Consider the following 20,222-nt stretch of genomic DNA (forward strand, 5'->3'; position numbering starts at 1 on the left):
TCTGTTCCTAGTTTGTGGAGTTTTTAATTGGCCATGGATATTAGATTTTGTCAAATAATTTTTCTATATATTTTAATAGATACATTAATATGATGGATGTTTTTTCTTTTTTTAATCTGTTAATATGATGAAGTACATTCATTGGTTGATTTTTTTTTCCTGCTGTTAAGCCAGATAAATGCCACTTTGTCTTGATATATTACCAGTTGTGTACATTACTGAATTCAGATTTTTGAAATGTGAAGACATTTTTGCGTCTGCATTCATGAGAGATACTGGCCTATAGTTTTTTTTGTAGAATGTCTTTGGATTTGGTTAAAAAATAATGCTAGACTCAGAATGAGTTGCCAAATGTTCACTCTTGTTCAGTTTTCTGGAAGAGTTTGTCTAAATTTGGTATTATTTCTTAGTGTTTTATAGAGTTTCCTTTTTTTTTTTTTTTAAAGTTTATTTATTTTGAGAGGGGGTAGGTGGGGGGGAGGGAGGTGGGGAGAGGGAGAGAGAGAATTCCAAGCTGTCAGTGTGGAGCCTGATGCAGGGCTCAAACTCACGAACCATGAGATCATGATGAACCATGAGATCATGACGTGAACCAAGATCAAGTCAGACGCTTAACTGACTGAGCCCCCTGGCTGCCCCTGGTAGAATTCTGAAGCCATCTGGGCATAGAGTTTTTCTTGGGAAGTTTTTTTAAAACTATAATTCCATTTCTTTAATAGATAGAGAACTATTTAGGCTGTTCTTCTTGAGGTACTTTTGGCAGTTTGTATCTTTTTTTCTAATCCAGGCTGGATAGAGGTTTATGAAGTTTATTGATCTTAAATTATTAGCTTTTGGAATCTGATTTTTTTTTTTCTAATGATCTTAAGGTTTTGTATTTTAGTTTTTAGTAGTTTTAGGTTTTTATTTCTGTTCTGATTTTATTTTTTCCTTCCTACTGCTTGGTTTGGCTTTACTTCATTCTTTTTTTTCTAATTTTTTAAGGTAGAAGATGATTTAATTTATTTGAGGCCTTTTTTTGATATAGCAGTTCAAAAAAATAAACTTAAAAAAATTTTTTTTGACATTTATTTATTTTCAAGAGACAGAGACAGAGTGTGAATGGGGGAGGGGCAGAGAGAGGGAGGAGGACAGAATCTGAAGCAGGCTCCGGGCTCCCGTCAGTGCAGAGCCCAGCGCGAGGCTCCAACCCACTAACTGTGAGATCATGACCTGAACTGAAGTCAGATGCTTACCCGACTGAGCCACCCAGGCACTCCCCCCTCAAAATAATAAACTTAAATTAATTTTTTAGATTTTTTAAATTAAATTTTTAGTAAGAATGGAATCATACTTTCTAGTGTAGAATCTACAAATAATACCTGTTTTGCACTGACATTTATATAAAGGAACTTTGGAAGTTTCCATGCATAAAAATTAAGGAATAGATAAATGGGTAGATTTAAATGCTGTGTGGGTGGGGAAATTTTGCCTTGCAATCTAGTGGCAGACAAATAGCTCTTTTCTTTTTTTTAATGCAGCTTATTTGAATTTAAATCAAAACAAAAGCGGTTCATCCATTTTTTTTCTCATCCCCCAGTGCCTCCCTTGCCTCTGACAATACCCACATTTATTTTTTAGAGCAGTTTTAGAATCGCAGCAAAATTGAGTGGAAATTACAGAGATTTCCAGTGTACCCTCTGTCCCATATTCATCTTCCCCCACTATCAGAGTGATACATTTATTATAATATGTGAATCTACACTGAAACACCATTATTGCCCAAAGTCCATAGTTGATATTGGGGTTCACTCTTGGTGTTGTATGTTTGGTTCTGTGAGTAACTATTTGAGGACACGTATCCATCACTATAGTATCCTACAAAACTTTTACTCCCCTGAAACTTCTCAGTGTTCTGCCAATTTATTTCTCCTTCCTTTCAAACCCCAACAACCACTAGTCTTTTTAGTGGTCGCCATAGTTTAACTTTTCCAAAATGTCGTATAAAATTGGAATCACACAGTGTGTAGCTTATTCATATTGACTTCTTTCATGTGGTTTTATGCTTTAAAGTTTCCTCCATGTCTTTTTCTTAATATTTTTAAGATGTTATTTTTTTTAGAGTAGTTGCAGGTCCAGAGCAAAATTGAGAGGAAGGTACTAGGATATCCTGTATATCCCTTTTTTCCCTATTCCCACACATTTATAGCCTCCCCTGTTATCAACATCCTTCAAAAAAGTGGTAAATTTGTTACTGCTGGTGAACCTACATTGACTCTTAATTATCACCCAAAGTTCATAGTTGATGTTAGGATTCACTCTTGGTGTTGTGTGTTCTATGGGTTGGACAGATGTATGGTGACACACGTATCCACTATGATAGGATCATACAGCATAGTTTCACTGCCCTAAAAAGTCCTGTTTTCCAGCTATTCATCCCTCCCACCCTCTCTAGCCCCTGGCAACCACTGATCTTTTCACCGTGTCCATAATTTTGACTTTTTCAAAATGTCGTAAGTTGGAATCATAGTATGTAGCCTTTTCGGACTGGCTTTTTTCACTTAGTAATATGAATGCAAGATTCTTCTATATCTTTTTGAGGCTTGATAACTGATTTCTTTCTAGGACTGAATAATAAGCCATTGACTGGATATACCAGTTTGTTTATCCAAAAGGACATCTTGGTTGCTTCCAGGTTTTGGCAATTATGAGTAAAGCTGCTATAAACATCTGTGTGCAGGTTTTTGTGTCGATGTAATTTTTCACTTCTTCTGGGTAAATACCAAGGAATGTAATTGTGGGATAATACAGTGTAGGAGTATGTTGAATTTTGTAGGAAACAGCCGAACTGTTTTCTAAAGTGGCTGAATCATTTGGCATTTCCACCAACAATGAGTTGAGAGTTCCTTTTTCTCTACGTTCTCTCCAGCGTCTGGTACTGTTGGTTTTTTGGATATTGGCCATCCTAATAGGTGTAGAGTGGCATGTCATTGTTTAAATTTTCATTTCTCTGCTGCCATAGGATGTGGAGTTTCTTTTCTTGTGCTTACTTGCTATCTGTATATCGTCTTTGGTGAGGTTTCAGAATTTCTGGTCCTTTTAAAAATCAGTTCATTTGCTATTGTTTTATGAAGGATTCTTTATATATTTTAGATAAGTCTTCTTATCAGGTATGTCCTTTTTTTTATAAGTGTATTTATTTGTTTTGAGAGAGAGTGCATGCACGTGCACAAGTGTGAGAGTCAGGGTAGAGAGAGGGGAGAGAGAGAATCCCAAGCAGGTTCTGTGCTGTCAGCACAGGGCCTGACACCGGGCTTAATGCCACAAACTATGAGATCACAGCCTGAGCTGAAACCAAGAGTCAGACACTTAACTGACTGAGCCTCCCAGGCACCCTCTTTTTTTTTAATTTGAGTACAGCTGACACACTATGTTAGATTAGTTTCAGCTGTACAACATAGTGATTCAACAACTCTGTATATCATGTTACGCTCACCACAAGTGTAGTTACCATCTATCACCATATAATAGTCACGAAAATGCCATCGACTGTATGCCCTATGCTGTATCTTTTAATTCCTATAACTTATTCTTTCCATAATTGGAAGCGTGTGTTTCCCACTCTCCTTTATGCATTTTGCTCATCCCCCCATACCCTTCTTCTCTTGCAACCATCATTTTGTTCCCTGTATTCATTAGGTCTGATTCTGCTTTTTGCTTGTTGATTCATTTGTTTTTTAGATTCTACACGTAAGGAAATCATATGGTATTTGTATTTGTCTGACTTATTTCACTTAGTGTAATACCCTAGGTTAATTCCTGTTGCAAATGGCAAGATCTCATCCTTTTATATGGCTGCATAATACTCTGTTGTGTATTCCATCCCATTCCATATACATATAATCACATCTTCTTTATTCAGCCATCAGTGGATGCTTGATAGCTTCTGTACTTTGGCTATTGTAAATAAAGCTGCTGTAAGAATAGAATGTGCATGTGTCTTTTCAGATTAGTGTGTTTGTTTTCTTTGGGTAGCAAATACCCAGTAGTGGAATTATTGGATCATATGGTATTTCTATTTTTATATTTTTTTGAGGAATAGAAAACTTTATTGCATGTAAATAAAAGGGTTATTTAGTTATCTTCTGAATTCTATTTTTAGTTTGTCAAGGAACTTCCATACTATCTTCCACTGTGGCTGTAACAATTTACATTCTTAACAACAGTGCACAAAGATCCCTTTTTCTCCACATCTTTGTCAACACTTGTTTATCGTCTTTTTGATTTTAGCCATTCTGATGGGTGTGAGGTGATACTGTTTTGATTTGCATATTTCTCATGATTAGTGATATTTGACATCTTTTCATGTGTGTGTCTGCCATCTGTATGTCTTCTTTTAAAAATGTTTATTCAGGTCCTCTTGTCCATTTTGCAGTCACTTTTATTTTGTGTTCAGTTGTATAAATTCTTAACATATTTTGGATATTAACCCTTTGTCAGATATATCATTGACAGATACCTACTCTTTTTTTTTTTTTTTTTAATGTTTATTTATTTTTGTGAGAGAGTGTGAGCAGGGGAGGGGCAGAGAGAGAGGGGGACAGAGGATCTGAAGCAGGCTCTGCACCAATAGCAGTGAGCCTGATGCAGGGATGGAACTCAGGAACCATAAGATGATGACCCTAGCTGAAGTCAGAAGCTCAACCGACTGAGCCACCCCTCTGATCCAGCAGGTACCTACTCTTCCGCAGTGGGTTGCCTTTTTGTTTTGTTGATGATTTCCTTTGCTGTGCAAAACTTTTATTTTGATGTAGCCCTGACAGTTTATTTTTTCTTTTATTTTCCTTGCCTGGGGAGACATATTTAGAAAAGTGTTTCTATGGCCAGTGTTAAAGATGTTTTTCGTCTAGGTTTTCGTCCTGGTTTCAGGTCTCACATTTAGGCTTATTTTTAGGTATGGTGTAAGAAAGTGGTCCAGTTTCATCCTTTTGCATGTCACTGTCCAGTTTCAGCACCATTTATTGAAGCGACTTTCTTTTCCCCATTGTATGTATATTCTTGACTTCCTTTGTCATGGAGTTAATTGACCACATAAACACAAGTGTGGGTTTATTTCTGTGTCCCCTGTTTTGTTGATGTATGTGCCTGTTTTTGTTCAGCATTGTAGTGTTTTGATTATGACAGCTTTGGTAGTGTATCTTGAGATCTGGAATTGTGAAACTTCCAGCTTTGTTCTTCTTTTTCAAGATTGCTTGGGCTATTTGGGGTATTTGTGTTTCAATATGGATGTTGGTATTATTTGTTCTAGTTTTGTGAAAAATGTCAAGTATGTCTTCTTTAAGTATTTTCTCAGCCTGTGGCTGATGTTTTCATTTTCTGGATGATGTCTTTGGTAGAGCAAAAGTTTATTTTATTTCATTACTAGTTTTTAAAATGTTTATTTAATTTTGAAGGAGAGAGAGAAAGAGCATGGCTGGGGGAGGGGCAGAGAGAGAGGGAGACACAGAATCTGAAGCAGGCTTCAGGCTCCGAGTTGTCAGCACTGAGCCCAATGTGGGACTCTGACTCACAAACCTCAGGACCATGACCTGAGCCGAAGTCGGACACTCAACCGACTGAGCCACTCAGGAGCCCCAAGCAAAAGTTTTTAATTTTAATGAAGTTCGGCTTACCATTTCTTTCTTTCATGGATTGTGCTTTTGGTGTTATATCTGAAAAGTCATTGCCAAACCCAAGGTTATCCTATTTTCTCCTATGTTATCTTTTAGGAGTTTTGTAGTTCTGTGTTTTACATTTAGATCTATGATCAATTTCGAGTTAATTTTTGTGAAGGGTGTAAATGAATTTATGTCTAGATTCAGTTTTTGCATGGGGATAACCAGTTCTAGCCCTAGTTGTTGAAAAGCTTGTGTTTGTTCCATTGTAGTGCTTTTTTGCACCTTTATCAAAGGTTAGTTGACTGTAGTTATGTGGGTCTGTTTCTGAAGTTTTTTTTAATCAGTTCCATTGATCTGTTTGTCTATTCTTTCAACAGCACTACACTATCTTAATTACTGGAGGGTTGTTGTTGTTTTTTTTTTTTTTTTTTTTTTTTAGTTGCTGTAGCTTTTAAGCAAGTCTGAAATTGAGTATGTCACTACTCCAGCTTTATTCTTGTCCTTCACTTTTGTGTTGGCTATCCTGTATCTTTTTACCTTTTCGTATGTGCCTTAGCATCAATTTGTCAGTATCTGCAAAAATTGGCTGGGATTTTGGTTGAAATTGTATTGAATCTGTAGATCAATTTGGAGGAACTGACATCTTGACCATATTAAGTTTTGCTGTCTATGAAGTTGGGATATCTCTTCATTTATTTAGTTCTTTGATTTTGTTTATACAAGTTTTGTTGCTTTTCTCATGTAGACCTTATACATATTGTTAGATTAAAACTTTAAGTATTTAATTTTTGGAGGTGCTTTTGTACATGGTATTGTGTTTTTAATTCAAAATTCCACTTGTTCCTTGTGAGTATATATGAAAGCAGTTTCTCTCTTTCATTTAACCTTGGTTTTGCAGTCTTTACGTAATTGTTTATTAGTTCCAGGAATTTTTTGGTCAGTAATTTTGGATTTTCTACATGGACAACCATGTTCTCTATGAAAAACCACACTTTCACTTCTTCCTTCTCAATCAGTTTATATTTTATTTCCTTTTCTTGTCTTTTTACATAAACTAGGACTTCCAGTATGATGTTGTAATGGAGTGGTTTCTGATATTAGTGGGAAACCTAGTTTCTCACCATTAAGCATGATGTTAGCTGTAAGTTAACCAACTTTACCAAGTTGAGGAAGTTCCCCTTTTATTCCTAGTTTTCTGAGAGTTTTTAAACTTCACCCATTGTGAATGGGTATTGTACTTTGTCACATGCTTTTTCTGCAACCCGCAGGGGAGGGGCAGAGAGAGAGGGAGACACAGAATCTGAAACAGAGCTCAATGCAGGGCTCGAACTCACGGACTGTGAGATCGTAACCTGAGCCAAAGTTGGACGCTTAACTGACTGAGCCCCCCATGTGCCCCTTTTTCTACAACTGTTGATATGATGTATGATTTTTTTTATCTTGTTGATGTGATGGATTACATTAATTTGTTTGAAGATTATTTATTTTGAGAGAGAAGGAGAGTGTGCATGATCAGGGGAAGGGGAGACAGAGAATCCCAAGCAGGCTCCCTGTTGTCAGTGCAGAGCCTGAAGCTGGCCTCAATCCCACGAACCGTAAGATCCTGTCTCGGGGCTCCATCTCATGACCATGAGATCATGACCTGAGCTGAAATCAAGAGTCAGGTGCTTAACCAACTAAGCAACCCAGGTACCCCTCCATTCATTGATATTTAATCAATGAGTGTCTTCATATTTAAAGTGTTTCTTGTAGATAGCCTATAAATGAGTCTTTTTTTTAAGTTTTTTTAAAATGTTTTTATTTATTTTTGAAAGACAGAGAGAGAGAGAGAGAGAGAGAGAGAGAGAGAGAGAGAGAGCGCACCAGTGGCCAGAGACAGAGGGAGACACAGAATCCAAAGCAGGCTTCAGGCTCTGAGCTGTCAGCACAGAGCCCGACATGGGGCTCAAACCTGTGATCTGTGAGATCATGACCTGAGCCAAAATCAGACGCTCAACCAACTGAGCCACCCAGATGCCCCATAAATGAGTCTTGTTTTTGATCAGTTCTTTTAATTGGTATATTTAAACTATTTATGTTTAAGGTAATTATTGATACAGTTAGGTTAATATTTCCCAGATTTGTAACTGTTTTCTATTTGTTGCTCTAGATCTTTGGTACTGTTTTTGTCTTCCAAATGTTTTCTACTTATCAGGTTTTGTTTTTCTTTCAGTTTAAAAAATTGTTTTTAGTGTTAATTTTGATAGAGAAACAGAGTGTGAGTGGGCAAGGGGCAGAGAGAGAGGGAGACACAGAATCCAGAGCAGGCTCCAGGCTCTGAGCTGGTCAGTACCTCATTAATGGCAGAATGCCCTCCCCCCCCCCCCCCACTTTTAAAAAATGTTTTAATGTTATATTTTATATTTGAGAGAGAGAGAAGAGGGGCAGAGAGAGAGGGAGACAGAATCTGAAGCAGGCTCCAGGCTCAGAGCTGTCAGCACAGAGCCTGATGAGGGGCTCGAACTCAAGAACCGTGAGATCATGACCTGAGCCAAAGTCAGATGCTTAACCGACTGAGCCACCCAGGTGTCCCATAATGGCCTTTCTTCTTGCCAGGCTTCTTTGAGGGAGCCATTCTGCCGGGCCCTGGTTGGAAAGGGAAGAGCGGATATATTGTGGGAGAGGGAAAGCAGCAGAGCAAGTACAACTTCCCGGTTATCTGTCAGCGCGAGGAAGGGGAGAGGTGACCCTCCTCCTAAGGATTTTGAGTTTTTTTTAAATGGTTCCATTTTCTTTCATTTCTTAATATATCAATTATACTTTTTTCATAGTTGCTCTACTGTTTGCAGTATATATAAATATAGAGCTAATCCAAGTTCACTTTCAAATTATTCTACACCACTTCACAGTTAGTACCTGTACCTTATAATGACAAAATATTCCTCAATTCCTCCCTCCCATCTTTTCTGTCAATGCTGTCATTCATTTCAGTTATACAGAAGCACATGTAAGCGTATATGTGCTTAAGACTATACAAACATATTGTTGCTATCATTACTTTGAACACTGTTAGATCAAGTAAGTATAAGAAAAATCAGAGTTTTAATTTTACCTTCGTTGATTCATTCTCTGATGCTCTTCTTTATATAAATCCAAATGTCTGAGCTGTATCATTTCCTTCTCTCTGAAGAATTTCTTTTCACATTTCCTGCAAGGTAGACCTATGGCAACAACTTCCCTCAATTTCTGTTTGTTTGAGAAAGTCTTTGTTTTCACTTTTGAAGGATGATTTTGCAGTGTACAGAATGCTAGGTCTTTTCCCCCTCTCAACACATTATTTCATATCATTCTCTTCTTGGTTGTATTATTTCTGAGAAGTCAGATGTAATTCTTATCTTTGCTACTTCATGGATAAGGCTTTTTCCCCTTCCAGCTTCTTTCAGTACGTGTGTGTGTGTGTGTGTGTGTGTGTGTGTGTGTATTATCTCTGATTTCTTGTAGTTTGTGATATACATACCTAGGTGTATTTTTTTGACACGTGTCTTACTTGGTAGTCTCAGAGCTTCCTGGATTTGTGGTATGGTTTCTGACACTAATTTGGGAAATTTGTAGTCTTTTTTGATTGAAATATTGCATCTCTGTTCTCCTGTCCCCTCCCGTAAGTTCCCCTCCTCTCCCCTGCCCCCCTCTTCTCTTCCCATCTCTTCTGTCCTCTTAAGTTTTTTTACATGCTGGACCAGAATCCCAGAAGTGTTAATATAGGCATTTAATACTACAGACTTTGTTCTAAGCACTACTTATGAATTTTGATATGTTGTATTTTCGTTTTTATTGAGTTGAACAATACCTTATGGTTTCCTTTTGATTTCTCATTGATCCATGTGTTATTTACAAGTAGATTATTTACTTTTGAAACATTTGGAAACTTTTCACATATTTTTTATACTGATTTCTAATATCTTTGTGTTATATAATTTCTTTTAAGTTTTTTAACATTAAAAAAATGACACACAATATGGATTATTGTGTGTAATGTCCTGTATGCTTTTAAAAAGAATGTGTATTCACTCTGCTCCTCGTATATGGAGTTTTTCTATAAATGTGAGGTCAAGTTGATTTATACTGTTTAAGGTCTCCATATGCTTACTTATATTTTCTGTGTACTTGTTCAATTACTGAGAAGAGGCTTTGGATCTCTCTTACTGTAGTTATGGATTTTATTATTTTTCCCATTTTCTTTTTTTGTCAGTTTTAATTTATTTTGAAGGTCTCTTATTAGGTGCAAAAGCGTTTAGGATTTTTTATCCTCTTGATAAATAGGTCTCTTTATCCTGGTAATATTCCTTGTTCTGAAATTTATTTTGTTTGTACTAATGTTGTGAATTCAGCCTTCTTTTAATTAGTGTTAAATTGATATTTCTTTCCCACACTTGCACTTTTGATATCTTTGTGTCTTTATATTTACATTAAAAAAAAAGTTTATTTATTTACTTTGAGAGAGAGAGCAAGCAGAGGAGGGACAGAGAGCCGGAGAGAGAGCATCCCAGGCAGGCTCTGCACTGTCAGTGCAGACCCCGTCGCGGGGCACAATCTCAGGAACTGTGGAATCGTGGACTGAGCCATAATCAAGGGTCTGACACTCCCCTAACTGAGCCACCCTTAAAGTGGTTTTCTTTTTTTTTTTTTTTTTTTTTTTTTAATTTTTTTTTTTCCAACGTTTATTTATTTTTGGGACAGAGAGAGACAGAGCATGAATGGGGGAGGGGCAGAGAGAGAGGGAGACACAGAATCGGAAACAGGCTCCAGGCTCTGAGCCATCAGCCCAGAGCCTGACGCGGAGCTCAAACCCACAGGCCGCGAGATCGTGACCTGGCTGAAGTCAGACGCTTAACCGACTGCGCCACCCAGGCGCCCCAAAGTGGTTTTCTTATAGGCAGCATATAGTCTTGAGTTTCTTTTTTCAGTGTTCTAATCTCTGCCTTTCACTGGAGTGTTTACTTAATTACCATATGATTATTGATATTCTTGTATTTAAAGCTATCATTTGCTAATCCTTATTATTGGCCTGTTTCATCTTTTTTTTCTGTCTTTGTCATTGAATATTTTTTATGATTCCATTTTGGCTGCTTAGTAATGATTCTTTGTTATTTTATTTATTGATTGCCTTGGGGTTTATGTCATACATGTTTTAATTTATCAAAATCTGCCTTCAAATGATATTATGCCATTTCACATATTGTGTAAGCATATACAATTCAGGGTTGCCTGGGTGGCTCAGTCAGTTGAGTGTTTGACTCTTAATTTGGGCTCCCAGGCATGGGATTGAGCCCTGGGTCTGGCTCTGCACTGAGTGTAGAGTCTACATAAGATTTTCTCTCTCCTTCTGCCCCTCTCCCCTGCTTATGCATGTACATGTGTTTTTTCTCTCTCTCAAGAAAAAAAAAAAAAAACAAAAGAATATACAGTTTAGAATTTACATACTTGTAATTCTACCTTTTTTGGTTCTGTGCTATTTTTGTCATATTTAAAATTTTTATATATATTATTAAACCTCACAATTGTTACTAATTTTACTCTAAGCCTTCAGTTATAAAGAGATTAAATATTTAAAAAGTCTTTTTTTCCCCCAAAACTTTATTTATTTATCTTGAGATAGCATAAGCATGGGAGGGGCAGAGAGAGGGAGAGAGAGAGAGCATCCCTGAAATCAAGAGTCAGTCGTTTAACTGACTGAGCTCTCCAGGCACCCCGAAGAAGTCTTTTATATTTACCCATGTAATTACTGTTTCTAGTGTTCCTAATTACTTTGTGTAGATCCACATTTCTTTTGTTGTTTTCTTTCTGCCTAAAAGACAGCCTTTAGCATTTATTGTAGTCTTGCTTTGCTGATTAGTTCTTTTAGCTTTTTTTGTTTGTTTGTTTGTTTAAAATCTGGAAGGCAATTAAAGTTGACCTTTGAAGAGTGTAGTGGTTAGGACCCCCGCATAGTAGAAAATCTGCATATAATTTTTGACTTCCCTAAAACTTAACTTCTAATAGTCTGCTGTTGACCTAGAAGTTTTACTGATAACGTAAACAGTCAATTAACACATATTTTGTATATGTATTATATACTGTGTTCTCACAATAATATAAGGTGGGGAAAAGAAAATGTTTTTAAGAAAGTGATATGGAAAAGCAAATACATTCACAGTGGTGTTTTGTATTTATTGAAAAAATTGTATAAATGAAGTCATACAGTTGAAACTGGTGTTGTTTAAGGGTCAGCTATATATTTTGCCTTTGCTTTTGAAAAAATATTTTAGCTTGGTATAGAATTCTAGGTTAAAAGGTTTTTTTTTTTTTTTTTTTTAAGTTCATTTATGTTGAGAAAGAGAAAGAAAGTATGCACAAGTGGGGGAAGAGCAGAGAGACAGGGAGAGAGAGAATCCCAAGCAGGCTCCCTGCTGTCAGTGCAGAGCCTGATGCTGGGCTGCAGCTCACAAACTAAGATCATGACCTGAGCTGAAAATCAGGAGGCAGATGCTTAACCAACTGAGCCACGCAGGTGGCCCTGTTTCTTTGGTCTTTGAAGATTTTTTATTTACTCTTGTTTTCTAACTTGCATTATTTCCATGAGAAATCTGTTTTCATTCTTAACTTTGTTTCTTAGCAGATAAAGCATTTTTTTTTTCTTTTTTAAAACTCCCTGGCTGTTCTTACCATTTTCTCGTTATTGTTGGTTCTTAATGATAAGTAGTTTGATTGTGATGTGGATTTGTGGATTTTTCTTCATGTTTCTTGCGCTTGGAGTTAGTTGATCAGTAGTAGATTTTATAGTTTTCATCAAATTTTGTAATTTTTTTCCTGCTTCTTCACATTTTTTTCCCTCCTACTTTCCTTTGGGTACTCCAGTGACATAGGCTGCTTAACCTTGTCCCACAGCTCACTGATTCATCCCTGTACCACCAAACTCCCTTTTAAAGTCTTCATTCCCTTCTGTGCTTCATTTTTGATAGTTCCTGTGCTTTGTTCTTAGACTTGTGTGTGTGAAAAATTTGTGGCTTTTATCAGACACTTGAATACTACATAATTAAAAAAATATTTTAGCCAGCATTATTACATTGGATCATGTTGGTAGAAGACATACAACTGTTGGTTGTTTCTTTTCCCTCTACCTCTTTCTCCCAAAGGTGGATTACAGGCAACCAATGTTTTGAAAATATCTGTTTTTTTGGTTAGCCTGTTACAGAATCATTGTTGACTTGTGAGTCTAATTTAAAATTTTTTGAAGTTGGGTGTATTTTTGGCTCCAGTGAATACTGTTTAGTAGGTATACCAATTGCATCTTATCTGAGGACTAATTGTAGCTAGCCATAAAACAAAAAATCACACATGTTCTAAATATTTAAAAGATTCATTAAGTTGCCTGTAAATCACAACATAAACCGAAGTATGTATGCATTTCCTTAGAGACTCTCAATAAGACCAAATATGCAGTTTTATCTCCAGTGGAAAAGGGGGAAAAAAAAGACTGTATTTTATTCAGACAAGTTCCAAATGAAGTAGTTTGTATTTTATGGGTTAATTTACATGGAAGATGTGTATTTTTAAGCACTAGAATTGCTCTCAGAGCAGTGAGATGCTCATGCAACGAGAGTTATTTAGGTTGAGAAACTAAGGAAAGAGTAGATTTGTGGCATTAGGTTACTCCTTGTGTCTCAGCTCCTCCCCACTGCCCTCTCTTACTTCTTTTCCACTTCTTGATTTTGATTAGATTGTGTATTTGTAATGGAATTCCACCATTCCATATTATTTAAACTGTGTATTATGGAACAGATACGCCTTTTTTTTTTTTTAATTAAAAAAATTTTTTTTAAATGTTTGTTTTTGAGAGAGAGAGAGCACAAGCAGGAGAGGGGCAGAGAGGGAGAGGGAGACACAGAATCCAAAGCAGGCTCCAGGCCTTGAGCTGTCTGCAAAGAACCTGACACGGGGCTCAAACTCGCGAACTGTGAGATCATGACCTGAGCTGAAGTTGGATGCTTAACCAGCTGAGCCACCCAGGTGCCCCTGGAACAGATACTCTTGAATTAACTTAGAAAGGTGGAGTTAAGGTGGAGATTTCTTTTTGAGTAAAATCATACAGATTTTTCCCTCTTGTTGTTATGTGTAATTTTTAAAAAGAGCTGTTAGAATCTTTAGCTAAAGTTTTATATTTTTCTTGTTAAAACATCTGATATTTCGGGGGGCACCTGGGTGGCTCAGTTGGTTGAGCATCCAACTTTGGCTCAGGTCATGATCTCACAGTTCCTGGATTTGAGCCCCACCGTTGGGCTTTGCACTGTGACAGCGTGGAGCCTACTTGGATTCTCTGTCTCACTCTGTCTGTCCCTACCCTGTTCACATGCACTGTCTCTCAAAAATATATAATAACTAAAAATTTTCTTAAGTCTTTGATAATTTTTAAAACTTAGAAATAACTTTTTAAAAAAGAAAATGTTATGGGAGCGCCTTCAGTTGGTTAGGCATTTGACTTCAGCTCAGGTCATGATCTCGTGCTCTGTGAGTTCAAGCCCCGGGTTGGGCTCTGTGCTGGCTGCTCAGAGCCTGGAGCCTGCTTCAGATTCTGTGTCTCTCCCTCTCTCTGCCCCTCCTATGCTCATGCTCATGCTCATGCTCTGTCTCTGTCTGTCTCTCAATAATAAAAAAAAAACGTTTAAAAAGAAATGTTACGATTTTGTTTAGTATGACTTTTGTCAGTGAAATTTGCTTAGTTTGTATTCATTGCTTTCTTTGTAATACCTTTTCTTCCATGTGGCATATTTTCATTGGGTTTATGGACATATTTATACTTCAAGGGTAAGCAAGGATATTCTATTAAATGAGTGGGAAAATTGACCAACGCTAGTTTAGGTTGGTATGTGGAAATAGTATATTTTTGTATTTGGTTCTCCACCCAGTTTTTTCTTCTTTGCTTATTTGGTACATGGTCAAAGTACATGAATGAAGAACATCACTGTGTTCTCTTTAGATGACTTTTAAACTTCATTAGGCTTGTATGTGAATGGGATGGAGAACCTCAACTCGTTATTAGAAAAAAGTATTTGAAAAGTAAAGTAGGTGGTTCCCAAAGTGACCCTGCCCAGCATGGAAACATTCATGTTTCTAAAGTAATCCATGAAGTTTGTTTTTGTAAGTTTATTTATTTATTTTGAGAGAGAGTATGCAAGCAGGAGAGGGGCGGGTCGGGGGATGGGTAGAGAGAGAATCCCAAACAGGCTCCGCACTGGCAGCACGGAGCCAGATTCAGGGTTTGAACTCATTGACCAGGAGATTGTGATCTGAGCTGCAGTCACATGCTTGATCAACTGAGCCACCTAGCCCTCCCCCCCACCTTTTAAAGTTTATTTATTTATTTTGAGAGTGTGCAAGCAGGAGAAGGGTGGAGAGAGAAAGCATCCCAAGCAGGCTCCTCGCTGCCAGCACAGAGCCTGACGCGGGGCTCAGACTCACGGACCGTGAGATCTTGACCTGAGCCGAAGTTGGACATAAAGCAATCCATGAAGTTTAATAAGCCTAAACATGATTGACTTTCTCCTAAAACTTACTCTGGGGCCTTTCTTTCTCATTTGTGGAGTCTCTGTTATTAGAATAGTGATTGGTTTGTTTTTATGAGATAACGTCTCTTGTACTTGATGAAAATCTGTTTGACAGTGTGATGATGTGGAGTGAGGACAGTATCAAGAGGCAAGTAGCAGACAAGTAGTAGTGAAGAATGTTTGATTTGCAGAGCATTTGAAGTCTTCTTTCTTTCTGCATTTTGAACGTTGATTTTGCTACAAATGCCAACTATTTTGACACCTGATTTTAGCATCCCTTTCTTGTTTTTCACATTTATCTGATGGTTTGTATTGAGTGGTTTGTATTACAGCAGAGATTTTATTTTTTTTTTAATTAATTAATTTATTTATTTCATGTTTGTTTATTTTTGAGAGAGAGAGAGAGAGAGAGCACAAGCGAGCAAGCATGCAGAGGAGGGGCAGAGAGAGAGGGAGACACGGAATCTGAAGCAGGCTCCACGCTCTGGGCTGTCAGCACAGAGCCTGATGCAGGGGCTCTAACACACGAACTGTGAGATCATGACCTGAGCCAAAGTCAGATGCTTAACTGACCCAGGCGCCCCTGCATCAGAGATTTTAGATAGATGATTCAGAAAAATATTTATTCATTTATTTATTCAGCAGAAATTTAGGGCTCTTTGTCTTTCAGGCATTTAGTGAACATAAACAGGGACAACAAAAATCCTGACCCATTGGACTTACAAACCTTATACTTCTTTTTTCTTTTTTAAATGTTTATTTATTTATTTTGTTAGAGCATGAGCAGGGGAGGAGCAGGTGTGGGGAGAGAATCCCAAGTAGGCTCTATGCTGTCAGTGTAGAGCCTGACGTGGGGCTTGATCCTATGAACTGTGAGCTCATGACTTGGCCTGAAATCAAGAGTTGGGTGCTCAACGGACTTAGCCACCCAGGCACCCCAAACCTTTTAGTTTGAAGCATGTTGATTAATATACATTTGTTAGAACATGTTCTCACCTTTCATAGACATTTAATTTACTATTATTTGCATATACCTTGTCTTAAAAATGATTGTTAAACTAATTGGAAATGATTGGAAACTAATTGTTTAGACAGGTCTTTATTTTGTATTTTTCCTAAACATATCTAGATCATGGGGGTGATTACAGATCCATTTTAGGGTATATAATACTTTCTTTCAATTTTTTTTGATGTTTATTTATTTTTGGGGAGGCGAGGAAGAGGGACAGAGAGATGGAGAGAAAGAATCCCAAGTAGGCTCCATGCTCAGTGCAGAACCCCATGCCAGGCACATTCCTACGACCTTGAGATCATGACCTGAGCTAAAATTAAGAGTTGGACGCTTCACTGAATAAGCTACCCAGGCACCCAATACTTTTAATTTTTAAAAATCTTAACTGCAAAGTATAACAGTTCCTTCATCTTAATACTTGGAAGAAATGGTTTGTGTTTTAAAGGCTTTAATCTTTCTGTTTTGGAAGGTAGCCTTCACCTGAATTAAAGATTCTTGCTCTGACCTGTGCTGAAGCCTTATAATCTCATGGATCTACTCTCTAATGAATTTGTAGCACTTTATTTCTCGCTCATTGTTGCCTTTGTGCTGAACGTTAAAGCTGATGGTAATTTCATGACTAGGAAGCAGTTTTTTCTTATTGAAAATTGTGTTGCTTGAGAAGCAAGTACCTTCAATACCAGAACTGTGTTGCTGAAGAACTATAACTAATATGTACTTTAACTTATTGTTGCAATTTATAAATATTTGCAATAGACTAAAATAATTGTTTTCATGTGATTTTCTTAGGTGGTCTCACTTTATAACTGAAACTTTAATATGTTTATCTTAGAAGCTGAACAATTATTTATTATTATTAATATGCCTCTCCCTCCGCCCACCTATAGCTAAAATCTAATCTGTTCTTTTTTTCTTTCAACTTCCTTTCTCAATCAAAATGTTAGACTTATACAAGCACTAGCAGCAACTCTATATCTGGATCATTGAAGCGTTTGGAAGATACTGCAGCTCGATTTACAAATGCAAACTTCCAGGAAGTCTCTGCGCACACAACTAGTGGGAAAGATGTTTCAGAGGCTAGAGGGTCAGAGGGAAAAGGGAAGAAATCTTCAGCTCACAGCTCAGGTCAAAGGGGAAGAAAGCCTGGTGGCCGAAATCCAGGAACGACTGTGTCAGCAGCTAGTCCTTTCCAGCAAGGTATTAATTATGATGTTTTAGTTAACATAATTGTTCTTGCGATGATCAGTAGCAGTTAAGTTTTGTAAAATAATTTATTTTTTCTTTATAACTAATGGATAATTGGAGATTATTTTACGAATAGTTGCTGTAGTGAGATTACTTAAGACTAGTCTTCCTTGTTAAAATGTTTTTGGGACCTTTTATGTTATGACATGTGCTTCCAAAGCTGAATTGTAAATTTTAATGTTTAAATAGATGTGGAATAAAGTTTAAGTTTGGGGAGAAAAAAGAATAAAAGCTGGAGTTTTCCTTTCTGCTCTATAGAACAGTCTTTGTTTTTAATAAATTGTTATCATTTATCTTTCCTAAACACTAGAATAGTTAAAGCATATATTTTTAGTAAGTAAAGAAATACTGGGTAATTTGTAGGGAACCTAAATAGTTCTCAGAAAATAATAGCTGTTGATTATTAATGCATTTATTACAAAGTTTGAAGTTTAAAGTAGAATTTTGCTAAGTTTGCATATTCTTTTAGTAAGGCTACTATAACAAGATGCCCATTTAATTTTGAATTTTAGTTTAACAACATTATTTTTCAGTATGTCTCATTTCTTTGAGTATATTTATATATTTATACTGAATATATTTATACTGAAAAAATAATCTGTTCCTTAACTAAAATTCAAAATTAACTGGGCATGCTGTATTCTATACGATAACCCTATTTTATGGAGAACAGAATAACGCAGCTAAACTTTACAATCCATTAACCCTATGTTCTAGGTTTTTATCTTGTGTTAATCTTTAAGAAATTTTTTTTAATGTTTGTTTATTTTTGAGAGAGAGAGAAGGCGCGCACGCGCGCAAGCAGGGGAGGGGCAGAGAGAGAGTGAGACACAGAATCCGAAGCAGGCTCCAGGCTCTGCGCTGTCAGCACAGAGCCCAGCGCGGGGCTCGAACCCATGAGCGATGAGATCATGACCTGAGATGAAGTTGGATGCCTAAGTGACTGAGTGACCCAGGCGCCCCTATTTTGTGTTAATTTTTAACTTGAACATAAATATTTTGAGAAATATAAATGTTAAAAACTGTTGGAGATAAATGTATTAGTGAAGTGTACAATATATATATACCTCCTTCCCCCAGTTTTTGCCCCCTAGGAATAAACGAGAGGGGACAAGTTGTCTTTTTCTTTACTTTCAGCTTTTGCTGTTAATAAAAATTTGAATATGTAGAGAGACGGCTAAGTGCTGATCTTTCATTAAAAAGTTTATATATTTTAAAGTAAATTATTTTGGGCTTCAGGATTTTCAAGTCCTAGGTTTTTTTTTTTTTTAATTTTTGCCGTATATTACAAAAAATTCAGACAAGTAGAAAAAGAAATAAAATGCCAAACCTGCTGTTTTAGTTTAATACATTTACTTTATATTTGTTGTTATTTTTATTCCACTGTGGGAAATAAGTAGTAAAACCTTAATTATTTTTAATGTAACTATTTACATTTTGAATGTGATATTAGCGAATTCAGTTATCTCTTTTCTATAATTAAGACCTTATTTTCCACTGTTAAAAATTGCATTTTTTGGTTTTTAATCTTTGAAGTGCTAATCCATTTAGAAAAGAAACACCTCATTTTCTTGAAGTTTATAATGTTGAAGAGTCTTTTCCTGCCTCTGTTGAGACATGGTAGAATGATGTTATGTTTTCATATCTGAGGTAATATTCAATAAAAGTTTTAAAAGTTGAAATTTAAAGATAGGGTATTTAAAATGCTTGGTTTTATTTTTTTCATTGTGGGCAATATGTGAATTTTAGAAAATATATATTAAAGTATTGCATATACTAAATGTTTGAAAGTATTTGCTACACTGTAGTGAGCTTTTAACACCAGCTGTAAAAACAAAAATGTGTGGAAAAAAGACAGATGGTGACAGATCAGAATGGATAATAAAGAATTTCTTTATAGTTGCTAATTAAGTGGCAAATTAGTTATCCTTAAATGATTGATGTAATGTAAATGGCTTCTTAATATGTATGTTTTTCTATACAGATATAACTTGAAAATGCTCACATAGGTACAAATAATTTTGTAAGTGAATAAAATGGATATTCTTTTCAAAGAGTTAAATTTTAGACCTATTAATGTTCTTCCTTTATAAGCCATTTCAGAAGAGCTTAAGATTTAAAATTCAAAACCTTGAAACTTTAGTTAAAAAGAAATTCTTGTGTGTGTGGGAAAATACTGTTGTAAATATTTAGGTGGATTTATGTGTGATTATATTTTAATGTGCTCTGCAATAAAATTTAACCCTTAGCTTGAAATTTCCCTTCCATTCTGATGCAACACTTTATTTTGAGCTTTTGTTTTTAAGACATTAATTAAAATACGATACAGTGTAAGTTTTATGAAACGTTATTAGATGTGTGGTCACAACTGAGTCTGGTGAGCCTAGAGACAGTTTGGTGAATTGGGATGGTGGACCAAACTATTGTTTCATCCCAGCCATATTGTTTTTCTGCCACGTAACTAAGAACCTTTATTTTACAATGGCATAGTGGGCTACTAATGTTCTTTAAAGAGTGAGGAGAGAAAAAGCAGTTGTGAAAGGGATTCCTTAGGGTGCCTCTCTTATGATTTTACTTTCATAAAAGCAATCGCACAGTGTTAGTGGCTGATTTCTTTATGCAGCTGCAGAGGAAGTGGACTGGGAGAATGTAAGGTACATAGATTAGGGTTCCATGTGATCGTTCTTATTTTATCAAATCCATGTTTTGGTGGGGTAGATGAACTGAATAGCAATACTCACTAACACTGTCTTGAAGTTAAAACTCGGA

At 36.4% G+C, this 20,222-nt stretch overlaps 1 protein-coding gene across 19 annotated transcripts in view; it reads left to right on the forward strand.

Moving 5' to 3' along the window:
• Positions 1-20,222, forward strand: part of MLLT10 (MLLT10 histone lysine methyltransferase DOT1L cofactor) — a 233,864-nt gene that overhangs the window by 143,268 nt on the left and 70,374 nt on the right. For all 19 annotated transcript variants that reach the window (XM_027073587.2, XM_027073585.2, XM_027073590.2 and 16 more), the window contains one exon: positions 17,153-17,405. In XM_027073587.2, coding sequence (XP_026929388.1) covers positions 17,153-17,405 — 253 coding nt within the window. The remainder of the gene's footprint in view (positions 1-17,152; positions 17,406-20,222) is intronic.

This window comes from Acinonyx jubatus, chromosome B4, assembly GCF_027475565.1.
Source record: "Acinonyx jubatus isolate Ajub_Pintada_27869175 chromosome B4, VMU_Ajub_asm_v1.0, whole genome shotgun sequence".
Lineage (NCBI taxonomy): Eukaryota > Metazoa > Chordata > Mammalia > Carnivora > Felidae > Acinonyx > Acinonyx jubatus.